The sequence below is a fragment of the Haliotis rubra genome, unplaced genomic scaffold (assembly GCF_003918875.1).
Source record: "Haliotis rubra isolate DU_JTF1 unplaced genomic scaffold, ASM391887v1 Scf216, whole genome shotgun sequence".
NCBI lineage: Eukaryota > Metazoa > Mollusca > Gastropoda > Lepetellida > Haliotidae > Haliotis > Haliotis rubra.
In genome coordinates this window covers 1,087,410-1,113,015 of record NW_025766181.1, presented here as the reverse complement: position 1 = coordinate 1,113,015, position 25,606 = coordinate 1,087,410, and the positions used below count along the sequence as shown (strand labels likewise).

The 25,606-nt window shown below is 40.5% G+C and overlaps 1 protein-coding gene and 1 long non-coding RNA gene across 2 annotated transcripts; both read right to left on the bottom strand.

Moving 5' to 3' along the window:
- LOC124276950 (fibropellin-1-like) lies at positions 1-11,779 on the bottom strand. The gene is made up of 11 exons (XM_046712609.1): positions 11,723-11,779; positions 9,359-9,500; positions 8,637-8,750; positions 7,594-7,707; positions 7,082-7,195; positions 5,412-5,525; positions 4,121-4,231; positions 2,883-2,996; positions 2,590-2,703; positions 1,873-1,986; positions 1-666 (listed from the first exon to the last, which is right to left on the bottom strand). Exons 1-11 carry the CDS (start codon positions 11,777-11,779, stop codon positions 92-94), a joined length of 1,683 nt encoding a protein of 560 aa, XP_046568565.1. The 3' UTR covers positions 1-91.
- Positions 11,780-12,208: 429 nt separating this feature from the next.
- LOC124276962 lies at positions 12,209-17,293 on the bottom strand. The gene is made up of 3 exons (XR_006898703.1): positions 17,228-17,293; positions 15,569-16,069; positions 12,209-12,246 (listed from the first exon to the last, which is right to left on the bottom strand). It is a non-coding gene; the product is annotated as an uncharacterized LOC124276962 (long non-coding RNA).
- Between the last annotated feature and the right edge of the window lie 8,313 nt (positions 17,294-25,606).

Below are 25,606 nucleotides of genomic sequence, written 5' to 3'. Positions count from 1 at the left end.
TGTCCACACATATGCAATATTTATTTACTTATAGTTGGATTGCCCCAAACATTTTGTCACAGTGTGACCAACCACTAGCGTGGAACACACGCTATGTACCCCTGCAAGTGACGGTGGAAATCTTCTTCTTTAACAAGTCTACGAGATTCTCATCATCAACATGGAACAAGTGGTTCCCCGCAGGTGGAGAGACAACCCTTCTGGCAGTATCCATATCGACATTGTTGGAGGTAAGCACCATAAATACTTCGGCTTTGGCTTGGACGTCTTTGATAACAGCGGTGATGTCCATCGTTCCTGTGCGTCGTCCATCAGTATAAAGTATTACAACGTTCTTGGCATCAGGTCGGTCACCATTGGTTTCATTGAAGACTTCGTGTGCTGCCATTTCCAAAGCCAGGGCCAAGTACGTCTTGCCACCTCGCCATGTCTGCATGTTGATAGTCAGTAGCATTCCTGTTTTGTTGTATCTGTAATCATCCAGATGGAAGTCCACTTTTACACGGCCCGAGAACACAGACAGAGCTACGTTGATGCCATCTGGTCTGATGTCAAGCTCATTCAGTAAATTATTCATAAAAGCAACCATTTTGTTATAGTAAGGAGTCGTGATTGTGGTTGACACGTCTTTCATAAAGAGAAGGTCCACCTTGTCTGGCGTGCAAACTGCAACAGAGAATAGGTTACATAATTATGTCATGTGTGGGATTACACTTTCTTAGTAAAGTACAGATTCTATTACTTTTGTAACAAATCCTAATCCCAAATATAACATACGTTACATTTGACCACTTACTAAATGGCATTGTGTAATCATAGCGTTCGGCCGTGGGAGCCGTGTCAATTTACACTTATCAGAGGGGTACACAAAGTCTGCAGTCTAGACTACCAGTTGTCATACTTCCATTTTTGTGGAAGTCGCGGTGGCTGAGCGGGTTAGGTGACTGACTTTATGTGCTGGCGATTAGGTGCCTGACTCTGAGGTTGTCGGTTCGAATCCTTACAAAAGTTCTAGAATCTTTACTTTACTCAGAAAGTGTAATCCCAAAAATAGCATATGTAACATTTGACCACTTTCTAAATGGCATTGTGGAATCAGAGAATAGGTTAATACAAGTCGAACTTGCACATGGGCGAATGTTCTAAAGTTACAAGTGTGTATACAATCTTGTGACAATTTGTCTCGATTTAGGAGCAGTGAATCACAGTACGTATCATCATCGTCATCAACAACATCATTATCATCGTCATTATTATCCTGCCTTTACATACTCGAACATTGGCAAGAGAAACCCGGGATACTATAGTCAGCCAGGTGTGTCGCAATTTAACACAGGTAATAGAGGCTGCAGACCCATCCTGATTCCACACAGACGGATACTACTTGTCTAATTTACTACCATGTAACAAAGCAGATTTTGAAATTAAATCAAGTCATGGATTTCATTATAAGCTTCTCATTTGAAGACTAATTTACGAATTCGATTTGTCCATTCTCGTGGATGTACTCATTTCACGTAATTCCTGTTTACGTCACAGCATGGGAAAGTAACAATTCCGACCGAAACGCTTTTGAAGCACTTTACCATCTGGTCTTTGCCAATATCCGAGAAGGCACACGCGTTGGACAATAAGGCATTACTAAAAATATTAAGTTTACGATCATTGTTTTATTTACTTCTACCATGGAATGTATAGTTTGGAAATGGATTATACAGCAAATGTTTTGACATAAGAAGCTTCCGTTTCAAGCCAAGAGCATGTGCAGTTTTCTTCAGGAAGTAACCAAAGCCTATCGCGACGACACAGACCGATTACTTCCAGGGTATAGATAGAATGCCACATGTTGGTAGCTTATGCATCTATTCTTACCAGATTCGCAGTATATTCCTGAAAAGCCTTCCGCACAAGCACAGCTGAACTCGCCAAATTCGTCTGTACACGTGGCCCCGTTTAAGCATGGTTGCTTGTCGCAATGACGTACATCTACAACGTATAGGCGTAAGAAACAACTTTATCATCTTGTCAAATAGGACACACAAAGCCTGTTTATTCCGTAATTGTTTCATGGAATCTGTTTCGTCGGATAACCGACATTGGAAATTCTCTAGGTTGGCTTTGGCAGCAAATTATTAAATCACTAGTTATATGTCGAGTGCCGTGGACGAGTGACCTACCTTAGTAGCTCACAAACAAATCTAAATCGTTCATGCTTGATAGGTGACATTTACAACTTATGCTTTCTTAGTAGCTCACAAACAGTGTTCGCCTGAACGTCTCCACTCTGACGTCAAGTCACGTGATGAAAGCTCTGCTCATAACACTCCGGAATCCCAGTAAGTGTTTAAGTGTTTTATTACAAGCAATGTCTTTAGAATTTCTCAATCAGGGGACTTGTTTTAATATGGTGCATAATAGTGTGAGCCCACGTTTACTGTATATTTCATTGAATGTGTGTATCGTCTCGTGTGTAGATTGGTACCTGGGAAGTTTAGCACAGCCGGAGAGGTAAAGATATTTGACTGAACAGCATCACAATGTTCTGAATAGATACATTTGGTTGACAGGGAAAGACGGGAGTTTACCAACCTGCTTCACACGTATGTCCTGTGAAACCGGGGCTGCAGATACACGTGTAGGTGCCATTTCCATCAACGCACGTGCCACCGTGGAGACAGGGCTCACTGTCACAGTGACGTAAATCTGGTAAACAAATATATTTCTTGAAAAATTAAGTTAGTAAACGATATTTCAGTAAATAAATGTCTCATCTAAAAGAGATTCTTAAGAATCCAGCGCCTTTGAAAGATTCTCGGTCAGGACTTTGAATGGGTTAACAAAGAGTAGTATAGAAACATCAACATCCGTGACGCTGGCCTTACCTTCAACACAGTTCTCTCCGGAGAATGCTGCCTTACAGACACACTTGTACCTGCCGACCAGATCCACACAGGTAGCTCCATTATGGCAAGGACTGCTCTCACACTCGTCGATATCTGGTGTTTGAAAATGAATGAGTGAATGCGGAATTTGCAACGAAGTAATATATGTTAGTTCGAGAACGGATGGAGACGGCACAGCACAGGTTAATGAATAAATAACTTTGTCTGTGAACGTGCTTCTCTAACACCTGGCTGTCCCTTTCTCTGCACTCCTCCTTCGTAACAAACAGTGAACTGTGTCAATATTTTAGTGATAGTTTGTTAAACGACTTTATTATTTTTAGGACATAAATTCTGCAAAACCTCACAGGGTTTGGTATGTTTTGATTATGAACAGTGTTTCATTGAGTATGTTATGTTTATTAGTTCTCGAGGTTAGATTGCAATTCGTCGGTCCACTTTTTGAGCCAAACGGACTGTGGGCGTGCGGGAAACATCCTGTAAGTGCGTAAACGTTTCCTTCACTTTCTGGTATCACTTTCTACTACCCACTTGTCGCCTTCTACAATCCACCTGTATCACTTTCGCCTTCCTAACTGTGTCACCTTCTACTACCCATCTGTAAGGCCTTCTACCACGTACCTGTGTCGCCTTCTACCACGTACCTGTGTCGCCTTCTACCACGTACCTGTGTCGCCTTCTACCACGTACCTGTGTCGCTTTCTACCACGTACCTGTGTCGCCTTCTACCACGTACCTGTGTCACCTTCTACCACCTACCTGAGTCACCTTCTACCACCCACTTGTGTCACCTTCTTTTACCCATGTTTTCCCCTTCTACTACCCACTTGTGTCACCTACTTTTACCCATGTTTTCCCCTTCTACTACCCAATTGTGTCACCTTATTCTACCCCTCGCCTTCGTCCCTGTACCAACGTCTTCTCCACCTACTCTCCACGTACAACCTTCCCCATATCTTTGTCCCTTTCCTTTGTTATGTTCTATCACCGTCCTTTCTCGCTTCGTGCCACCATCCTCTACCACAATGTTCTACCTGCTTATAAGTCACATGAAGAGATATAGAGAGACCTATTACTAACTGACGGACTCAAAGAACTGGAGAGAAAAGCCCAGGTCATGCTATACAGTCCTGTTTAAGAACGACCATAGGATTTATACACGAGGCCAAGATCGTTATCCACTGACTAATGACCAGGAAGGATGTGAAATGTTTCACCTGTTTCACATGTCCCTCCAGTAAAGCCTGTGATACAGGTGCAAGAATAGGTGTCATCTGTTGGCACACAGGTCCCGTTGATGCACGGCTGGTCCTCACACGTGCGTATATCTGGGTAAAACAGACGTTCTTGTAAAGTTATATGTTTAATTATCAGGTGCCACAGTAGCCGATAAGAATAAACCAACATTTCTTGAAATAAATGTTTCGGTTTGTCCGTGCACACATTGTCATCGGCTCTTCAGTCACTAATTCGTTCGCAATCCTTCCATTCGTTCATCATCTCTCACGTATATTTACTGAGGTCGTGATACCTTCTTCGTCATCCGTTCGTCTGTTAAACTTCGACATCTTTGGGTTCACATGGCTAATTATGCTGAAATGCAAGGATGGCCAAGTATCCAGGGTCGTATATCATTTCTATTGTGATACTTCATTGATGACGTGGGGCGGTGGGGTAGCCTAATGGTTAAAGCGTTGGCTCGTCAAGCTGAACACCCGGGTTCGATTCCCCACATGGGTAAAATCTTGTGAAGCCCATTTCTGGTTCCCCGCCGTGATGTTGCTGGAATATTGCTAAAAGCGGCGTAAAACTAAACTCAGTCAGTCAGTCAATGATGACGTGACAATGCTTTTTAAATACCTCCTGGTTTTACCAAGCACAATATACGTTGGTCGTCCGTTTTCTGGTGTCACTGTACCCTGATCAATGTACGTTTGAGCACGAATCAGTTCATGTTGTTTGAAATCTTCGTAGCGAGGCGGTCATTTTGAAAGATTCGAATCGGTCTCAAAATTAAGAAATTATATTAAGTTGAAATGGTTTTAGGCTGCTTTTAGCGCTTTATCAGGTGTCATCACTGATGAATTTCAGTGCTCCTTTCATATGTTGTTCACAAACAATTACACCAAACTGATTTTGTTTTGAGGACAGCTCAGGCTAACGTTCCATGATTCTAATGTAAAGTGAGCTACAGGACCTTTTGGTCCCGTTTTACATTTGTCATTCTATTAATATCTATGGATTGTTATAGTGTCTTTTAGTGTGAGTTTCGGTAGAGTGATGAAATAGTTTGACACTACTGTCGTCAGTTGTGTGAAGTTGCTCATGAAGGTTGTAGTCCGGCAACAGATCAGTGTCTCCAGGAGTCTGTCTAAGTCACCCTTTACCACCCAGTCACCATCCTTGTAGTGTCACGGTATCCTGGCCAACGGGTTATGTCGAAATACATGGATAGTTATTGAATAGTGTAACTATTGAAGCACACACGATTGATGAGAGTTACCTCACCTGTATGACACCTGGGCCCTGTAAAGCCTTCCCTGCAGATGCAAGCATAGGTGTCATTTCTCTCAACACATACGTGGTCTCGGGGACAGGGTTGGTCCTCACAGGTGCGTAGGTCTGAGGAAAACAGAAACCTTTTAAAAGATATACGTTTATTATCACCTTTCACTTTCAACAGGTGTTCGCTTTTGGATGCTGATTTACAGCATTATTTCAATACATATTATCGTCATGTCGCATCAGGCGATATAACGGTTTAAATTCCAGACACACACAGTTTCCCAAAATATAGAGCGTCGTTTCATTACAGACAGATTATCTCATTCTGTGTACAATATCGATGCCTATATAAACAAAACTTGTATAAAACGCCATATAACTGGAATACTGCTGAGTGCGAGTTAAACAACATCTGTATATAACATAAACTTTCAAAGCTAATGAAAGTTTTTGAGTTCGCAAAGGTGACTTTGCTGAAGTGACAGAAGTGGTCATGAATGATCTTATTGTACATGAATTCAGTCTTATAATGGCATTTAGTGATACACAGCAGGCAGAGACATATGGGTGTTAACTTTGTTGAGGAACGTACAGGCAACATGATTACTGCTTTTCTCAGGTGAATGGACCTGTTTGGCCATGTGTCTGTACATGTGCACGTAAGTGCAAGAACAGCTGAAAATACCAATGCTGGAAACCTAACACGGGGCATAAGAGAGCGCGACAGATAGATGGCACAGATTGATATTTTCAAGTAATAACTGGTGTCGAAAGAAGCTATAACAGACCACAAGGAGATACCTGCCAGCCACTAGGAACATATCTGCCTGCTGCTTAGCATTATGCTTACCTCTATGTTGCTCTTGTCCACCTACCTACTCATCCCAAGCATAACTCTTTAATTCATTTGGCTTCCACCTGTCTATTGCTATTACCAGTCAATGCTACTTCCTATTGTTCATCACGGATGTCATCAGTTCCCAATTGCGCATGTCGATGCTCATGCTGTTGATGACTGGATTGTCTGGTCCAGACTCGATTATTTACAGACCGCCGCCACATAGCAGAAATATTGCTGAGTGCGGCGTAAAAGTAAACTCACTCACTCACTCCTACTGTTCATCGGTACTACTGATCAGTGACCACGGGTTTCATTTGTTCATTGCTAATGACCAATCAGCCCCAATTAACTGTTGGCTTCCTTTGTTATGTTTCCATCCTGATCTTATTACTTTTGTCGTTACAGAACCTTTCCACATTTACAATGAAAGCTAATATTTGTAAGTGTTTTGTAATGAATGTGTATATTGTTTTATAATATGTTTTTTTAATCCTCAATTTCAGTAAGGCTTCATCTAGTACAAATGTACTTACTGTGCAAAAGAGATATGATGTCATCTCAAGAGATCTAGAATATATTTTAAGGTCAAAGGGTACTCTTTCTTCGATCTATAATCTGTATAGGATTATAAGCTGTACATTTACGCACGATTTACTCAGGTAAAGCTATATGACAAGAAGCTTTTCATTACAGTGAAAACTCTTTAAATAAGAAGCTTACGTCAATATGCTCGTCCACGATTTCCCAAACGTGACGGGCATCTACCGGGAGGATTCAAGCCCATTTCGTATGGTAATGTGGACATGCCGATAGTAAAACCATCTGCTCCTACCTGATTCGCAGTACAGTCCTGAGAAGCCCTTCACACAGGCACAGTCGAAGTCTCCAAGTCCGTCAGTACACGTGCCTCCATTCCTACACGGCTGCTTATCACAATGGCGTGTATCTGGAACATATCGAAGTCATTATTACCGTTTCTGTAAATCTGTAAGTAAACAGTCTCGCGAATAATGACTAATGAATGATGGAGATAACAGCTGATAATATAGGAGGAACGAAGAAAGGTTAGGAAAACCACCATTACATAGCGTAGATCGATGCTCATGATGTTGATCACTGGACATACTGGTAGCTCTCTGTATCCTGCTATCATAGCCTAATTACACAATGTTTCATGTAAAATGAGAATTGTGCACAGACTGATTCCTGGCAGTTCTGGCACCTCCTCAGAGGTAAAGCAGTTTTCACGACCACTATATGGCAAACTCTGGTACGATTCATAGCCGACATATCTATCCTGAACAGATACATCTGGTTGACAGGGAATGGCGGGAGGTAACCAACCTGCTTCACACGTGGATCCTGTAAATCCTGGGCTGCAGATGCACGTGTAGGTGCCATTTCCATCAACGCACGTGCCGCCGTGGAGACAGGGTTTGAGGTCACAGTGACGTGTATCTGGAGAAAAACATGTAATATATATCTTTATCGCTTTTCACTTAAATATGTGTCTTATCGTGAAATGGTAGAATTGTATCACAGCCATCAGTGTCCTGAAAGCCTTCAAGTAGGCACGTGTCACGCCAGTCCACAAGGCGTCACGGGATGGTATAAATCCTGCTATGGTCCATGCAGGTAGCCAAAGTACTGCAAGTCCCAATGGTCCCTAGAGTCGTGATCAACCTTCAGTTGTTGGCGATCGTCAGCCCTTTTGTATACTGTATTGTCTTGCTTTGAAGTCCTATTTTAGAGATATATGCTAGTTGCTGTTTTTATTACTGTGATATACTAGTTGTTTTTACTGTCCTTCGTCGACAGGTTTTTAAAATATGAGCATTTATCGTGAATTTATAACTGTTTCAAGTCACGATATGGCTGAAATACTGCCGCTGTGACTATAAACTTTAACTCACTCACTCACAAGGCGTCTACCAAGTAGGACTCTCTGTCCAGCCTACAGCGTGTCACACAGTCAGCACTGTTACACGGGTCTAGAAGCTGACCTAAAGTGTGACACACACACGCACGCACGCACGCACGCATTTTACGACCTATAAAGTCTAATCATAGTTAACACTATAACGTTGGACTAGATGGTGGCATACATGTGTAATACATTCCTTCACAATCGTACAGAGACATCTGAGTGAAGAAAACACTTTGTGGTGTCACAGCGCTGCCACGCAAGTCAACAAAGTGCCATCACAGTCAACACTTGCAATACGAAATAAAAGGTTCCAGTGCCAGCCTTGAAAGATCACGAAAGAGGAGACTCTTCTCCCTACCTATTGCGCTAATTCAGCTAATACTAAGCATTACAAATAGAACACAGTCATGTCATGACGTTCCTTCTGGTGATATTTCAAGCAAGTCCTGACTGGTCTTACCTTTCAGACAGGTTCCTCCAACGAACCCTTGTTTACAGACACACGTGTAGGTGCCAGCACCGTCCACACAAGTAGCTTCATGATGACAAGGGTTGCTTTCGCACTCGTCAATGTCTGGTACAAAAATGTGAGAGGATGATAGATTAAATACATATCAAGGTATCCTTTAAGAAATGGAAGTCATGACAACAGCAATCGGTTGTCCATATCATGAGAAATGGTCCCCTGCATTTATTATGTCGCCCCTCACACAGACCACGGGTTACTTGAAACAAAGATTTTGCAGGGGTCCAAAATGGTCACAAATATTTAAAGACATGTACAGATTAGCATTGTAAGTTGATCTTCTGGTAGCAGTTTGTGTGGAATAAAGTTACTGTCGACAGGTTGCGATACTGTTTGGATGGTCAGTATGTCACTGTAAGATTATGAATGACAATATCAAATACTCTGTTTACCTGGATCGTATCACCTTCCTCTACGTCATTGTATCACTTCCTCAAACACCTTATAGCTTTTCCCCTTCGTTCCCCTTCCGTACCACCTTCCTCTACATCATTGTATCACTTCCTCAAACACCTTATAGCATTTCCCCCTTCGTTCCCCTTCGTCTGTCTGTTTTTGAAAGTATTTTATGATTTTACAGATAGTATCATACATTCTCATGTATAAGGATGATTAGACACCAACCAAGGCCACTGTCACTGCCCGTAACGACAAACGTATGATAAAGAAGGAGATGTTTCCCACCTGTTTCACAAGTTCGTCCTGTAAATCCTGTTCTGCAGCTACAGTTATAGGAGTCACTGTTCTGTGTACACGTAGCACCGTTGAGGCAGGGCTGGCTCTCACACGTACGTATATCTGGGAAATCAAACGTGTATTTAGACGTTCACTGTGAGAGGGAAATCAGACGTGTATTTAGACGTTCACTGTGAGAAGAAACCAGAGCTGAAAAGTGCTCACCAGTCATCCACGTCTCACTCAGTAACAATGTCGTGGTACATTTCCTACACCCATGCATCTCTTTTCTGATGATGCCATGTTTATGGTGTAGAAATGCATGTACTGAAGCGGCAACCGTGTCACCATGGTGATTTGTCATTTCAACTATATCTGCATGTGTTAGTTTTAAAGTAAAGTAGGTCAGGACACACTCATTCTCACTCAACATGCACATTTACTCTATTGCGTTGTCGCATGATTGTAAGTGCAATAATATTGAACTTCTTCACAAAAGTTCATTTGGAAATCAAGATACTTTGGGTATTCTGTGTTAATTTACCATTACCATTTCCATAATACATCAAAAATATATTCTTACGATATGTATAACATCCCATTTTAGTTAAAGTTGATGTCGCCAGCCACGGAGTATATATTTGTTACATCAAAAATAACACTAGTGATAGTGAACGTTATCTTTTCATGCATCATGTGGAATATATCATGCTGAATTTTACTGTCAGGTAATAATTTAATAGATGAAGAATGAGGACTATGTTTATGGATATACAACATAGATTCTAATGTCAATGTCAAGCAAGTGTCAAGCACCACTGACATTAGAATCTATGTCGAAATGTCGCCTATATAGAATAAAGAAGTTGTATATCCATAAACTAGTCATCATTCTTCATCTATTCATCTACCCAACTTCTAGAATGCCAATCAAAGAGGTAATAATTTAACTTAATATTTGAGGGTATGCGTCAAATGCCTATATAGTCCGACGTTTGTTGCTAAACATTTGTTAAAGACATGTAATTAATTTTTTTGTATTTGCAGTGTTCTGAAAATGACAAAAACTGCATCCGTTATGTTTGACAGTATTTTACGTTACAGTTGTATTAAATGTCTATTACCTCACAGTGATACATTCGATAACCAATATGGGGCAAATAAATATATTCCCAGGTCGCATAACTCCTTGACGTTGTCTAGAAATATAGACATGTCAGTGTAAGGCATTCAGTATTACTTTAGATGAACTAGAGAATCTATTTGGAAATTCTTGTTTGAATTTCACCAATTGTCAATGTAACGGTAAGATTCTGTGTAACATCTGAATACTTCTTTTTCTTTATTTGTGTTGAAATTAACTTTAGTTTGTTAAAGGATTTTAGCAAACAATTAAAACAAGTTGTACTATAGTTTTACATATATCTAACATCAAATTATTTTGTGTGACATAAAATACACTAGAAAATACCCCAACTGCTAGTTAGTAACTGCCGTTTATTAACAAACCATAAGACATTGTATCCTATCATTCTGTACATAGGTCAAGTAAATAATATTTGTCGTTGTCATATCGAAGAAATTGTGTTCAGATAAAAAAAAATCCGATTTCCATGATCACAAATGTACAGGCTGACTGAGAATGAGTGGACAACCAAGGAGTGGCCAGTAGTCCTAACTTAACCAACAGAAGGGATCGAGCTACAAACACATGCTTTATATCAATGGAAAGATTAGATGAATTAATCTAACTAACCTGTTCCAATATGCACTTATTACAATTTGCCCACAAATGGGATCAGAAAATGCCTTTCTGCAGAAATGTCTGCATGAATTGTTTTTACTGCAGAAATTTCAGCAAGATTTTCTTTTTTCTTTCAGACGTTTCTGGCCGAAATTGTTTTATTTCAAACTGTTTAAACTGATGTACATAGTGGATATATAACATCCAACGAACTGAAGGGTTTGTAATCATGCCAAACTAAACGGATGACTTACAAATAACAGACAGAAAGTACATTATGTAGACATTATTCAGCACCAGAGTCAAAGTTCTATCATATGCTTTTGTGCATCACCCAGGCTTCAGTAAAGCTTTCAAAACATTAGACACGAGGAGGATATAACCAAACCTGACGTATCAGTGACAATGATGTCCGATGCAGTTTAACATTCTGGCTACGAAACATATGGGTTGCTGAACATGAATTTCAAACACGGGTTGCCGAAGATGAAGATACTAAAGATGACCTCACCCTCTGAGAGACCATGTGAAAGGTTGTCACTGTGTGTGTCATAACCTGTGTCCTCACTGATGTCCATAAGTCCAGACAAATAACTCCTACCTGAACCACACCTTTCTCCACTAAAGCCTGGTCTGCAGATACAAGTATAGGTGCCATTGTTCTGCACACACGAGGCGCCGTTCATGCAGGGGTGGCTCGCACAGTTAGGAACATCTGGAGGGAACACACATTCTGGCATTATTCATGGCAGCGGTCTGTAGATAATCCAGTCTGGGCAAACAACCCAGTTTCTAAAATCACAAGAATTGATCCACGCAGCTGGGATTTGATGATATGCAATCAACCACAACACCAAGACTGACCTCTGTTCAATTTGTCGCTTTTGGCAAGACTGGAGTTACATTTCTTCCCAATTTAATCTCGGGTGCTGAGGTTAATAAGCTTTAAAATTGGTCTGGCAGTTTATATCACTTTCCAGAACCTGACACTCACCGAATATATATAAGGACAAAATGGTGTGCTGAACTACTGAGGCAATATTTCGTTTCATTTAAGGCTTCTTTTAACCTGAGAGACACTGCTTACCATTTTTCTCAGTGGTGTCCTCAGCAACCGTACCGTTCCTGAAAACATAATACCAATGTTCTAAAGGTTTACCATCTAATGACAAACGTATGTGGAGGCATAGATTACAAGCGACTGTCTGTTTTTACTTCACCGTTTAGTCAGTGAAAACCACTGTTTCCGCCTGTAAAATGTCCAGTTACACACTGCAAGTATTTGCTAACAATATCCAGTATTTCGTATTTCACATGGTAAAGTACTATAATTATCTAACTACATGCACCTAACCTTTCTTCTTTATCTAACACATTAATTTACCTACATAATTTGCCTAAAGGCAATGCCTTCTTGTCCATGTATCTACAGGTACCGCGATAAAATAACTCCCATGGCTGCACTGACTGTTTGATGAGTGAGTGAGTGAGTGAGTGAGTTTAGTTTTACGCCAATATTCCAGCTATATGGCGGCAGTCTGTAAATAATTGAGTCTGGACCAGACAATCCAGTGATCAACAACATGAGCATCGATCTGCGCAATTGGGAACCGATAACATGTGGCAACCAAGTCAGCGAGCCTGACCACCCAATCCCGTTAGTCTCCTCTTCCGACAAGCATGGGTTACTGAAGATCAATATTCTAACCCGGACCTTCACGGGTTGACTATTTGATGAAAGATGAAGGACTTGGTATAGCTAACATTTCAAACAATGCAATATAAACAACAACTGTGTTCACCGAGGCAGAGATCTGCCCACACAATGCGTCAGTACTATCAACATTTAACTCAAAAGGCCCATCTATATACGTTGTGGGGTCCAGCATGTGTACAAACAAATCACTATCTCGAAGATTCCAACATCATTAATGCTATAATGATTGGCGTTTTTTATACACATATTCACAAACAAGATATGAGGCACTCTGAAATGATACCACGTAGATTCCTGACTTCGGTAGATTAGTATCATTTTTAAAATCTTTAAAAAGATGTTTGAAAGTGTTTCCACTCTTTACTCCACTATCAAACACGACAGTCAAAGTCAAAAGTCATAAGAGGGTCTATTGTACAGAAGGCCTCTGGCCCATATACATGGGAGTATATACACATCATACTGTTACACACAGGAAGTAACACGTTCTTTAAACAGTTCATTTCTTTTAACTAGTGCATGTTTAATAGTGAAAGGTTTAATATATGGGATTCGTTCTTAGTCGTTAAAATATATACGAAAGCTTTCAATGGCGGCATCCCTGTCAAATAATCTTTTATATATTTCTTTCGAAGGTCACTATAAAATGGACAGACGAACACAAGGTGAATTTCATTTTCTATTTCTATATCGCATAACTGATGGCAAACAAGATATGAGGCACTTTGAAATGATACCACGTAGATTCCTGACTTCAGTGGATTGGTATCATTTTTAAAAATCTTAAAAAAGATGTTTGAAAGTGTTTCCTCTTGTTACGCCACTATCCCACACGACAAATATAATATATGTCCATTCCTTGTACTATGGGGCATTTGTTACTTAATGTGGTCACCATGTTTTCTAATATTCAGGAAAGTGTGTCGAAAAAGAAAGTGGATATCCTCTGAGGTTTATTGAGAAATCAATGACTGAAATGCTGGAGACTCTGCATGGTGAAACCAGGCGATATCACAATTTGGCACGATGAACATTAATAGGCATCGGTCGTCCTCCTATCTTTTCTAATCAGATTCTTTGTCAATATCAATCACACGTTCTGCTTGTCAGTAAGTTGATCCTTAACCTCAGATGTATCTTTGATCTGATATCTGACAACTTCAGAGGGACAATACCGCTTCAATTATTTCGGGATAAGTTGGATTGGTTAAATTTTCTTAACTTTCCAATATTCAACATTGTTAAAGTTGCAGGAAAAAATGTTTGTTGTAATTTTGATAGTTCAGACACCCTGTACATGTCATCAGTATTAAATCTTTCTGTCAGAATCTTACAAGACCCAACACATGTTTCAAACCCTTGTTGTACACTTTTACCATCTGGCTGTAGGTATCGTTTTACCAAATGTAAAGTCAAAGAGAAGTAAACACTCTTTTGTACCAGTTAACATATCCTTTATAAACAAGTCTTAAACATTATTTACTTAGTATATTTATTGTAAGATGTTTTTCTCATAAATACTGTTGTTTACTATGCATTCAGTGTCATTGTTGCTGCTCATGTCTTACATGTTGTTTTCTGATGTTCTTAACTCTGATGTACACAAAATTCCCTGTCGGGCAATAACGCATTATCTTATCTTATCTTATCTATCTTACTTTACGCCATTTGTATGTGTTTGTGACTCACTACCAGTGACCAGCATTTGTATGTGTTTGTGACTCAAATTTGTATGTAAACTCCATCTTGTCACCTTCTTATATCACATTTGTATGTGTTTGTGACTCACATTTGTATGTGTTTGTGACTCACATTTGTATGTGTTTGTGACTCACATTTGTATGTGTTTGTGACTCACATTTGTATGTGCTTATGACTCACATTTGTATGTGTATATGACTCATATTTGTATGTGTTTGTGACTCACATTTGTATGTGTTTGTGACTCACATTTGTATGTGCTTATGACTCACATTTGTATGTGTATATGACTCATATTTGTATGTGTTTGTGACTCACATTTGTATGTGTTTATGACTGTATTTGTATGTGTATATGCATTTATGCATCATATGCCAACATTATTTGTATGTGTAACTCACCCTCATGTAATGTATGTGTTTGTGACTCACATTTGTATGTGTTTGTGACTCACATTTGTATGTGTTTGTGACTCACATTTGTATGTGTTTATGACTCATATTTGTATGTGTTTGTGACTCATATTTGTATGTGTTTATGACTCACATTTGTATGTGTATATGACTCATATTTGTATGTGTTTGTGACTCACATTTGTATGTGTTTGTGACTCATATTTGTATGTGTTTGTGGCTTACATTTGTATTTGTTTGTGACGCACATTTGTATTTGTTTATGACTCATATTTGTATGTGTTTGTGATGTGTGCCATAGTCGGAGCAAGATGCACTCGCCATATCGGGAACATATGTATCGTTACCTTCTGATCAGCATTTGTCAGTGATTCATGAACATAGGCTCAGATACAGTATATGTACTGTGGACTCTGCTTGTAGCAGATCCTTCTGCACATTATGGAAAGCTTTTCCTTTGCTCGTGTGTACCCTGCCCCTCTGTACTGCTTTTAAAGCTACAGATGCAGAATGACATGGATGTTGGCACATATGGTTGGGAGATTGTGCAGATAACCGCGACAAAACAAAACTGGAGGGTATGTAACTTCGATCAGTTTGATCAGGCTGAACTTACAATTCTGGAGTGTTCGTCTCTTTTGGGTTCGGCTGATCTGTTCTGTCAGACGGATACGTGACTTCATTTGCCGACTTTGTTGTTGTTTGTTGGGGACCGTTTACGTCAGCCTGAGTGGTGACCTCTCTTGAAGAGAGGGGTGTGCTGCCACCTGTAACCTTTGACGTGTCTTTTGCCTGTCTCCATTAAGTCCTGTTGTAGTTTCACTGGCATATATATCCGTAGTCTGTTTTGGTTTCTGTCCGTTAGACAGAGTGGAGATTATGTTCCCAGAACCGGGTGTGGTGGTTCGTGCTTTACCAGAAGGATCACTGGCACTATCACTAACAGCTTGTTTTCTGCTTGATTGAGAGGTTATTTCATTTTTATTTTGATTGTTTGTGCCTCTGTTGGGGTTATCATCAGGTTTAGATTCAGGTTGTTTTCCCGATTGGCCGGCACTGGCATTTGGTTTGCTTGTCGTGGAGTCGTCAGGCGTGGAGTCTTGTACTTGGTCTTCTTCTGTAAGGGAACCAAAATAGTTTATTGCTGCTTAAATACAGTCGAATGTGAGTGAGTACTATTTGACGCTGCTTTTAGCCAACATTGCAGCTGTATCACAACGGGGGACACCAGGACTGAGCTCCACACAATGTACCCAGGTGAGGCCACGAGACGTTAGCGAGACGAGTGAACACCGTACCGACTAGACTATCACATATTACGTGTAACTAGCGAAAGGTAGACACGTATATAGGATAAATACCCACTGTTTCTACATAAAATATAGCAACTCCTTTCGTTGTCAGCATTGTATATAAAGATTTCATGAAATGAACACCATTGATCGCTTTCCTATTTCAGGGCCGAAAATGATCAAGTGCTGTTGGGCGACCCTGCTCGCGGAGCCTGGGCCCTTATTCTCCAAACGTTCGTAATCCTGAGAATTCTTAACTTTGATCGTAGCCAATGTGTTAAGAATGGGCTTAAGAAGTTCGAAGGGCTACGAACGTTTCGAGAATAGCTAGCCTGGATGCACATATTGTAGGCTCGAATCCTGGATATGCCCTGGTCATGATTATTGTTGTTAATAATAATAATAATAATTGGCTTGTATAGCGCCTGCTTCCATCATAGATGCTCGGCGCTGCATACATCGTTAAAAACACAATAAGTGTGAAAAGAGTTCTCGTGTTTCCAGGTTTTACTACCGAACATTTCACCCATACATCTCATTGGGGGTCTAAAGATGATACTAAAATATTAATCAAAGAGCCAATAAAACAAACTATGGGGACCCTGGTCTTATGACTGTGTGTTTGTTCTTTAACACTGGATTCAACAAAGTTCCAGGTATATTGCAGCGGTCTGCAGGTGATCACGTTTGGACCAGACAAATCCACTGATTGGCATCATAACCATCGATCTGATCATGAACACCACACCCCGTTAATCGCCTCGTACCACAAGCATGGGTTGCAGAAGACCAATTCTAACCCGGAATTGTCAACCAGGGTGCCGTTGCACAGAGCGATCATAGCACCAAGGTGATCGTTACTCCCATACCTTAACATAGACCTAAGGTAGTCTTTGTACTAATTATAAGGTTGTTTTGTACAACAACACCCTGGCATATAACAATTACGTTCCCATTCGTTACAGATCAATAATTCTACTTACCGTCGACAGTACCGTCGATGTAATCTTCCAGTATGTCCATAACAGCATTGCTGACGTTGGACAATCTGCAATGAATAAAATATGTAATAGGACGATGGATTTAGTTTTAATAAGGCGGTAATAAGGGACCGTTCATAATTTATGGCTCGGGAGGGGGGGGATGATGATTTTCAGGGAGGGTCACTCATTTTGTTCTGAGGGGCTAGGGGGGTCAGCAATTTTGTACATGAAAATATATTTAAAATTATGCTTAGAAATTATGGGAAGGGAGGGGGGTCATTGATTTTGTACAAGACATGCAGGGGTGGGGCTTATTTTGTACATAAATTTTAGGGGGGGGGGGTGAGTCATTCACATTGTACATGATTCTCCATAAAAATTATCATCACCCCACACACACACACACACATCCCAGCCCCCACACCCCCAGCCATAAATTATGAACGGTCCCTAAATACACTGAACGAAGACCTGGACCACTGGTTCACACGTGGGTGTTCACAATGGATCAGACAATATCTGACAGCAGGGTGGATCATTATTAACCTCTTAATAAATTGTAAGACTTTTGATTGGTTAATGCCCAATGCATGTGAAACTGTAGTCAAGTGCTTGACTTGTGGTATGAATCATCTTACCCTGTTTCAACGGATAGTATGGACGACCTTGAGAGTTTCCGAACTTTGACATTCAGGGAAACCCAATTGGTGTGGATATTTCAACTATTATTATCACGAAAAGTTGTGTTTATCAAATGTTTTTGAGAATATATTATTTGTATGTATGAAGAGGAAACCGATTGACCTAAAGATCCAATATGGCGGCTGGTGTAGACGTGTGTGAATTGCTCTCGCAAACAAATCAAGTTTTGAATGGATTAGCAATTGACAGTGGACATTCTGAATTGACACAACGTGTGCCTAAAGTGTTTGATTTCACGGGATGGGGATATAATCAAACACATCATTCACGGAATGAAGATATTACAACTCTAGACAGAACTGATGTATAATGTTGTGCCGAGGACATTTCAAACACCAAAGGTATGAGTTCAAAATATTTTGAGTTTCTCAATTCAGAGCTAGGAAACTGTCCTAAAGAAGATGTTATATCAAGACTAACTGAAAGAGTTAAAAGTGAGCCAAACACTCTAGAAGATATCAGACATATGTTGTTACAAGTTTGTAAACTGAGAGAAAAATTTCCATTAACAGAAGGAGGTTTACGTCGTAGAATGGACCGACGTTCAAAAAATGGTGAGACGTTATTGAGAAAACTTGCAAAAGATAATTCTTACAGTATATCGGGCATATTGGGAGATTTTGTGAAGACTTGTATGATGTAGTAAGTGGGTCACGTAGGAAAACACAAGCTGACCAGGGTAATGTGTTTCAGCTTCCTTACAATAGTACAATCAACGAGACAATAGCTCGGTTTGAGCGTGACCTGTCGGACATCAAAGGCGAGTTTGCTCAGGAGCTTCATTGCTTATCGACGAAGATAAGGCAAATGCAGGTCGAGAACAAACGACTAGTTGAAAACTTTGATGAAGCAAAACGTGAAACTGTCAAATTGAAGGGACCAATTGAAAAGCTGAGAAGTAACAGTGTAAAAGCAGTTGAACAGCTGCGTAACGAGGACAAGATGAGACGTGAAGAACTCAGTGAACGTATGACAAAGTGTGCAGAGTTACACTCAGTAGTCACTGAGCAGACCTCGGAGATTTGTGTATTGAAATCATCCTACAAAAACTTGCTATCAGAAATTGATGGCATGAAAAAAGATGCAATCAAAATTACAAATTCATCCACCACGTTGAACAGAAGATCAGAGATTTGAAGAAAAAATGTCCATGAATCTAAATCAAAAGTAAATGACACATGCTTGGAAATATCAAGAATCTCAGACGACCGTAGTCTCGCAATATCAAGCTTGAAATCCACAGCTACCCTACTCAACAAGGGATTATATACTGTAGAGAATGACGTAGCCAGAATTGAGGAATCGTGTCGTGCTAACACAAAGTCAGAGACTGAGTTAAAACGTAGGCTAGCTACAGTAGAGAAACAGCTGAAAAACTTGTAGTCACTATCCAGAAACAAGTCGTCGGACAAAGATGCAAAATCCCACCAGAAATCCTCAGGTAGTGAACCAAGAAAAGACCTTACCTGTGAAAATAAACTGCGAGAGACTACTTCTGGCATCTTGCAATACAATGAACCGGTGTGCATAGAAACAGTCAACCAACGTCAGCAAACAGACACCGACTTCCAGGACTACCCACAGAGTATACCCACAACCTTCGCCAACAGACCGACGTACAGCTCCTGTCTGAAGACAAACACACACATGTAGCGACCTAAACGCCGATAAGTATAACAGACATTTAATAGACAGCCCATGTTGTTCTTGTGGATATCAGAGTGAAAACGTCCTACACTATTTCCTCACTTGCGGTAACTATACTTAGATAGGATTAAATATGTATGTTTACACTACCAGATATAACCTGGATACTATTTTGAATGGAAACAAAGAATTTACTCCTTGTGTTAACCAGAAAATAGTTGAATCCGTCAACGATTATATCATCAAGACACAACGCTTCAAATTTTCTCAGGAAAATAATTAAATTTACTCAACAACTTTCTCATGATTGATTTCTACAATGGCTCATTAGACACACACAACTGTAACTCTCTTACTTATGACTACTAGAGAATAGTTGTATTTGATGTAATCTCTATATATTTATATATATATTTTAAAATATTATATTTATGCAAGAGTCAATATCGATGAAGTCAAATCCTCCATTTCATGTTGTGTTATATGTTGCATGGGAGCGGTGTTAACATAAGCAGTAATGCTTGTTCACCAATTCAAATTCACTTTCATAAATCAAATATGTTTAAACCAAGACAAACACACAGCCCCAATGTGCTGGTGGTATGGAAACACCGGCTGTAGAAGTAGAACCAGACAATGGTGTATCTGAGGAAATGACGTCAAATATAGCAGTACATGTAGGATCAGACAAATGTGCTGCTACCCGAGACCAAGCTGAATTCCGTGCTGCCCCCCAATATTGGTGGGATCCATAAAAATAATTCTTCAGTGTCCCTAAAACGCTTCCTGGAGAAACACAACGTTGTTGTTACGTTCGTAAGGTTCTTCAACCGACCTGAGAAGAGAACTGCATCTGCTCAAGTTAACGTACTTGCTGAGCATAAGGAACAACTAGAAAGTGCAGCTTTCTGGCTGGAAAATATAATAATCAAGCCATGGCTGTCACGGGAACAGTTTTGGCGTCAAATTAGAGAACGGGAGACTACTCTAAACCAAGGTCAACATGAGCAAGTCCCCACAACACTTTGACGTCACACTCCGCCCAACCCTTATCTCTGATATCATGGAATGTCAGGGGATAATGTCCAGTGTGCTTCACCTAAACCAGAGTCTACAGGACTACAAAGAGGATATATGCGCCATTGCTGACCACCATCTTAGAGACTTCAACATGTGTTTCATGGACTCTGTTCACGAGAACTACTTCTGTATTTTGCAACAGGTCCCAGACTTCTTAAAGGGGGTCTCCTGCAGTGGAACTGCTCTTCTGTGAAAAACTGGCCTTGAAAACAACATTGTGAAGCTAGACATTGACTGTGATAGGGTAACTGGTATCCAGCTTCTCTGTAACCAACATCAGACTCTGTATGTTCTTTCGGTGTATTTCCCACCATCAAATCGATCAGATGAACTTTTCGACTACTACGTTGATTATTTGACTGATATATGTCTTGGATATTTGCAGAATGGTAGTGTCATTGTCATGGGTGACCTGACCGCTTCCCTGAGTGGCCCGAGATTCCAAGCATCGATCAGTAGAAGAAACAGGAACATATAGAGAAGTTCACCAGTGACCTAAAGCTAGTGCCTGTTAATGCCCAAGCCTATTGTAGTGGACCAACTACCACATTTCAAGCTTATGCTGGGGGACCTTCTTCAATAGTGGACTATATCCTCCTATCTGATGACATAGCAATTTTCAAAGTCTGCACGCGTTCTCGATGACAACCCTCTAAACGTTTCTGACCACCACCCAGTCATATACAGTGTCTTGCTGAGTGCAAATCACAACTTCAACAATGGAGATCCAGTGTACTCCAAGTTTTGCACGGACAAGGCTGTACAGGACAACAGTATAACAAACTACACATTTGCAGTCTCTCACCTGCTGTGGGTTCCTGAGGCTGGATGTCCCGAGTCTGACATTGAAACATTCTGCATGCAGATTATTGATTCTCTTCTGGCAGCAAGATGAATCTACAGGTACGTAAATTCAGGAAATACATCAAGCCATATTGGAAAGGAGCAGTGAAGGAGTGCCACAAACGCATGTTAGATAAGCAATCTAAATAGATCATCGATGGACAGCCAAGAGGCGCAGAACACCCATCCTACAGAGCATACAAAGAAGCCAAGAGGCATCTTCGCAATATGAAGTAGATTTTTTCAACCAAATTGACAGTGCCGGGGAGATTGACCCGAAAAGTTTTGGTCACTTATTCGTCGAAACAAGAAGCAACAGATAGTATCCCTTGAAGTGGGCAACAGGAAAATGCGGGATGATGAAGAGCTTTGTGAAGCTATAACAGAACATATGCAACAAGTCTTTGCTGACAATAGCGACTCCCATTTTGATGCAGAATTTCGGCAGGATATCGAAAAACGTGTCAACGAGATTAGACTCATCCAGAAACATTCCAGAAAATCTATCAACTTCAATCTCCCAACTCAAAAGGAGATAGACAACCTGTGTAGAAACCTAAAAAAACAACAAAGCATGTGGTCTTGACAATATTTTCTACGAGCATCTTAAACATGGTGGGAAGTATTTATACAGCATGCTGTCCAGCCTTTTTAATCTCATACTTTACACTGGATACATCCCTCTACAATGGAAGAAAGGCGTGGTTGTGCCAATATATAAAGGAGGAAAGAAACCCCGTACTTCTCCAGACTCATATCGCGGCGTTACTCTACTGCCAGTGATCTATAAAGTTTTTGAAATGGTCATAAGCAAAAGGATACCCCAGCTCACAGACAGTAAGATGCTTCCATCCAATCAACAGTGCGGCTTTATGAAAGGATTGTCCTCTTGTGACACACCATTCATTGTGCAAGAAACTGTAAATGGAGAGATCTGACTCCCTATATGTTGTTTTCTTAGATAGCTCAAAAGCTTTTGACACAGTTTGGCACACCGGCCTTATGTACAAACTGCACAATATAGGAATCCCTAACAGCCTATGGACAATATTTTTCAACATTTATACGTCAGTGGAAAGTTGTGTATTTGTTAATAACAAAGTATCCTCATGGTTCGCACAGTACAGAGGTGTTCGACAAGGCCGTGTGCTCTCCGCTAAACTCTACTTCTTATACATAAATCAACTCCTCGAGCAACTGTCCACAAGCAGCAAAGGTGTCATTGTCCTTGACCTACAGATCTCGTCACCTCAACTCAAGCAGACGACATAGCTATCATGAGCCCATAGCTATCATGAGCCCGGTCTCAACGTGTGTGTAGCACATGCTATCAATATGTGAGGCTTATAGTGCGAGTTGGCGATTTACATTCTCGCCCTCTAAAAGCAAACTGACGAGGTTCTCAAAAAAGAAGATGGTATAAAAAGAATTTCGTCTCTATGGCAAAATAATCCCGACCATTTCAGAAATCAAACATGTAGGGATCATTCTGGAAGCGTCTACCAATACAAGGGAGAGACCTCTTGATGCAGTTTCCAAACTGAGGTCATCTTCTACTGCCCTTATAAGCTCAGGTCTCCACGCTAAAGCACTGAACCCCCTAACTAGCTCTAAACTGATTAATGTCTGTTTGCTTCCCAAAAGCCCTCTTTGGTTGTGAACTCTGGTCGAAACTGTCCTCACATGAACTCATTGCTCTTGAAAGAGCCCAACGTTTTGCTCTGAAACTACTCGACGTACCAGAACGGACATAGCTAGTTCCCTCATGGGTTGGCTCCCAGTTGAAGCCAGAATAAATACACGAAAATTGTTCTTCTTCGGGCATCTTTGTCACTGTGCAAACCACCTCCTTCCAAAGAAGTTGTATTTTGACAAAACTCTCTGTGCTGCATCTGGCTCAGGTTTTGTCCAGGACATATACAGTTGTTATATCCGGTTCGTTTATGGCTCAGAAGTTATGAAAAAGGAAAGTGAAGGAGACGGTTAGGCTGTATGAACTAGTAGCGTGGAAGCAACGGTTAGCTGCGGACCCAGACACACGTCACTTCCTGGTCATTCACCCAGACATCACCGCTCACATGGCCTGGAAGGTTGCGAAGGTGTGCCCTTCTCTGAAGACTGCTGCCAGATTCTTAGTGAACCTTTGTGCAGCATGGAGACCAGGTGCTGCTTGGGGACGATGTGAGATGCGCGGACAAATGTATGGTGACCTCCTCATCCACCAGATATGTCACTGTACCAGTTTAGAGGACCTGCGAGAAGATTTATGGTGCAACATCATTTGTGTAGAGTGTAGTGTCAAACTACATGACAGAGCAGACTATGACCTGACCACCAGTCTGCTGTCATGTAGGCCTCCCATAGTAATGGACTCTGAGACAATTATGGACTATTCCAAAGTGATGGTCAGAGGATTGTATGCCCTGAACGTGCACCTACAGGGACACGCATCTTAATATCGCGGCTGTCGCATTTGACACATTGTCGCATTTGTCACACTTCAGTGTTTACCGTAATCATCATGTAATGACATTCAGGGAAACCCAACTGGCTTGGATATTTCAACTATTATTATCACGAAAAGTTGTGTTTATCACATGTATTTTGAGAATATATTATTTTTGTGTATGAAGAGGAAACCGATTGGACCTAAAGATCTGTCTTAAACGGTTATATCACTTGAAATAACAAGTCCTTCAGAACATAGCTTTTAAACCTGCAAGAATTATGGCCGTTTGAATATCGTTCGATAATGTTCGTTACGAAAACAAACATGGCGAAACGCTTTGCGTCCCACACCGCAGCAGATATAGATGAGAAACGGATGAACACGGTTCTGGAAAACGCACAAAAGCACCAAGAAATTGTTAAATAAAAATTAATTCGTTCCAGGGCCATTTGCCAGTAATTTGGAATGGTACTGCACTTTTGAATTCCTTGGCGGATCCAACCGGGCCGTACCATCCTATACTATATGACAAATAGTCGTGTAACTAGTAGTATTAATGACAGTATTACACAGTGAAGTGGTCTCAAGTGTTTACGAGTGAGTAAACGTATGTACATAGTCTATAAATAATTGAGGACCTCGAGACCCTACTCACTACAACCATACTATTCAACCTTACCCCTCAAATTTCATATTCCCTCCACAGAAACTTTAATGACATCTTAGGTATCTATATAATTGTTGTCATCTCATGATGTTATATTTATATATATGTATACATGCGTGTATGTATGTGCATATGTATGTATATGTATATATGTATGTGTGCGCGAGTGTGTATATGTTTGCAATACTGTCTTTTATGTCATATAGAACCTTACAGAACATCACTGAAGCTATATACATATATATTTGGATGCTGTCCTCTTTGCCATATGTATTTTATGTGAGACTTGAAATGGAATAAAAAAAAATAAAAAAATAAAAATAATGGAGGACCTTAGTATGTGTTTGTCTTAGATCAGATGGGTGAGAGCCAGCAAGGACATGCTTCACGACACAGTGACAAAACATCATACATACCCTTGTGCCTCAATAGGCGGAAGAGCATCGTCTTGACGCGTGTTGTTCCCCGACCCTTGGTCATCATCTTCAGAATCAAATGGAAAACTGTCAAAGTGCATTTTCATAAACGACACATATTGTTAATCCCCCTCTCACCATAGAAATATTGTAACATGAAACTGTAGAGAGTGAGTGAGTGAGTGAGTTCAGTTTTACGCCACTTTCACCAATATCCAGCCATATCACGGCGGGGGGCACCAGAAATGGGCTTCAAACAATGTACCCGTTTTGGGAATCGAACCCGTGTCACTCAATCACTCACTCACCCTCACTCACCCTCACTCAATCACCCATCAATAAATTTATCATAATGGTTAACTAGTCACGAGTCGACAGATATTTATGAGCAGTCGTAATTAGTTCACATAATCAGTCGCGAGGTAGCGAGATATTTAAGTGTTGCCTGATGTGCACTCTTTATGTCGGTGCCTTGATCTGCCGAGTGGACCGGAGTGTTTTGACAACAAAAAGCAGCAGGTGGTATTTACCTCCATACGGAATATCATAATAGTCTACATCTTTATGTTCTTGTC

Coding starts and splice junctions, on each gene's coding strand:
- LOC124276950 (XM_046712609.1), bottom strand. CDS start 11,779: ATGGCACCTATACTTGTATCTGCAGACCAGGCTTTAGTGGAGAAAGGT. Junction 8,751..9,358: donor CATCTCCTTCTTTATCATAC/GTTTGTCGTTAC, acceptor TTTTTGTACCAG/ACATTGACGAGTGCGAAAGC. Junction 1,987..2,589: donor AGGACATACGTGTGAAGCAG/GTTGGTAAACTC, acceptor TATACGTTGTAG/ATGTACGTCATTGCGACAAG.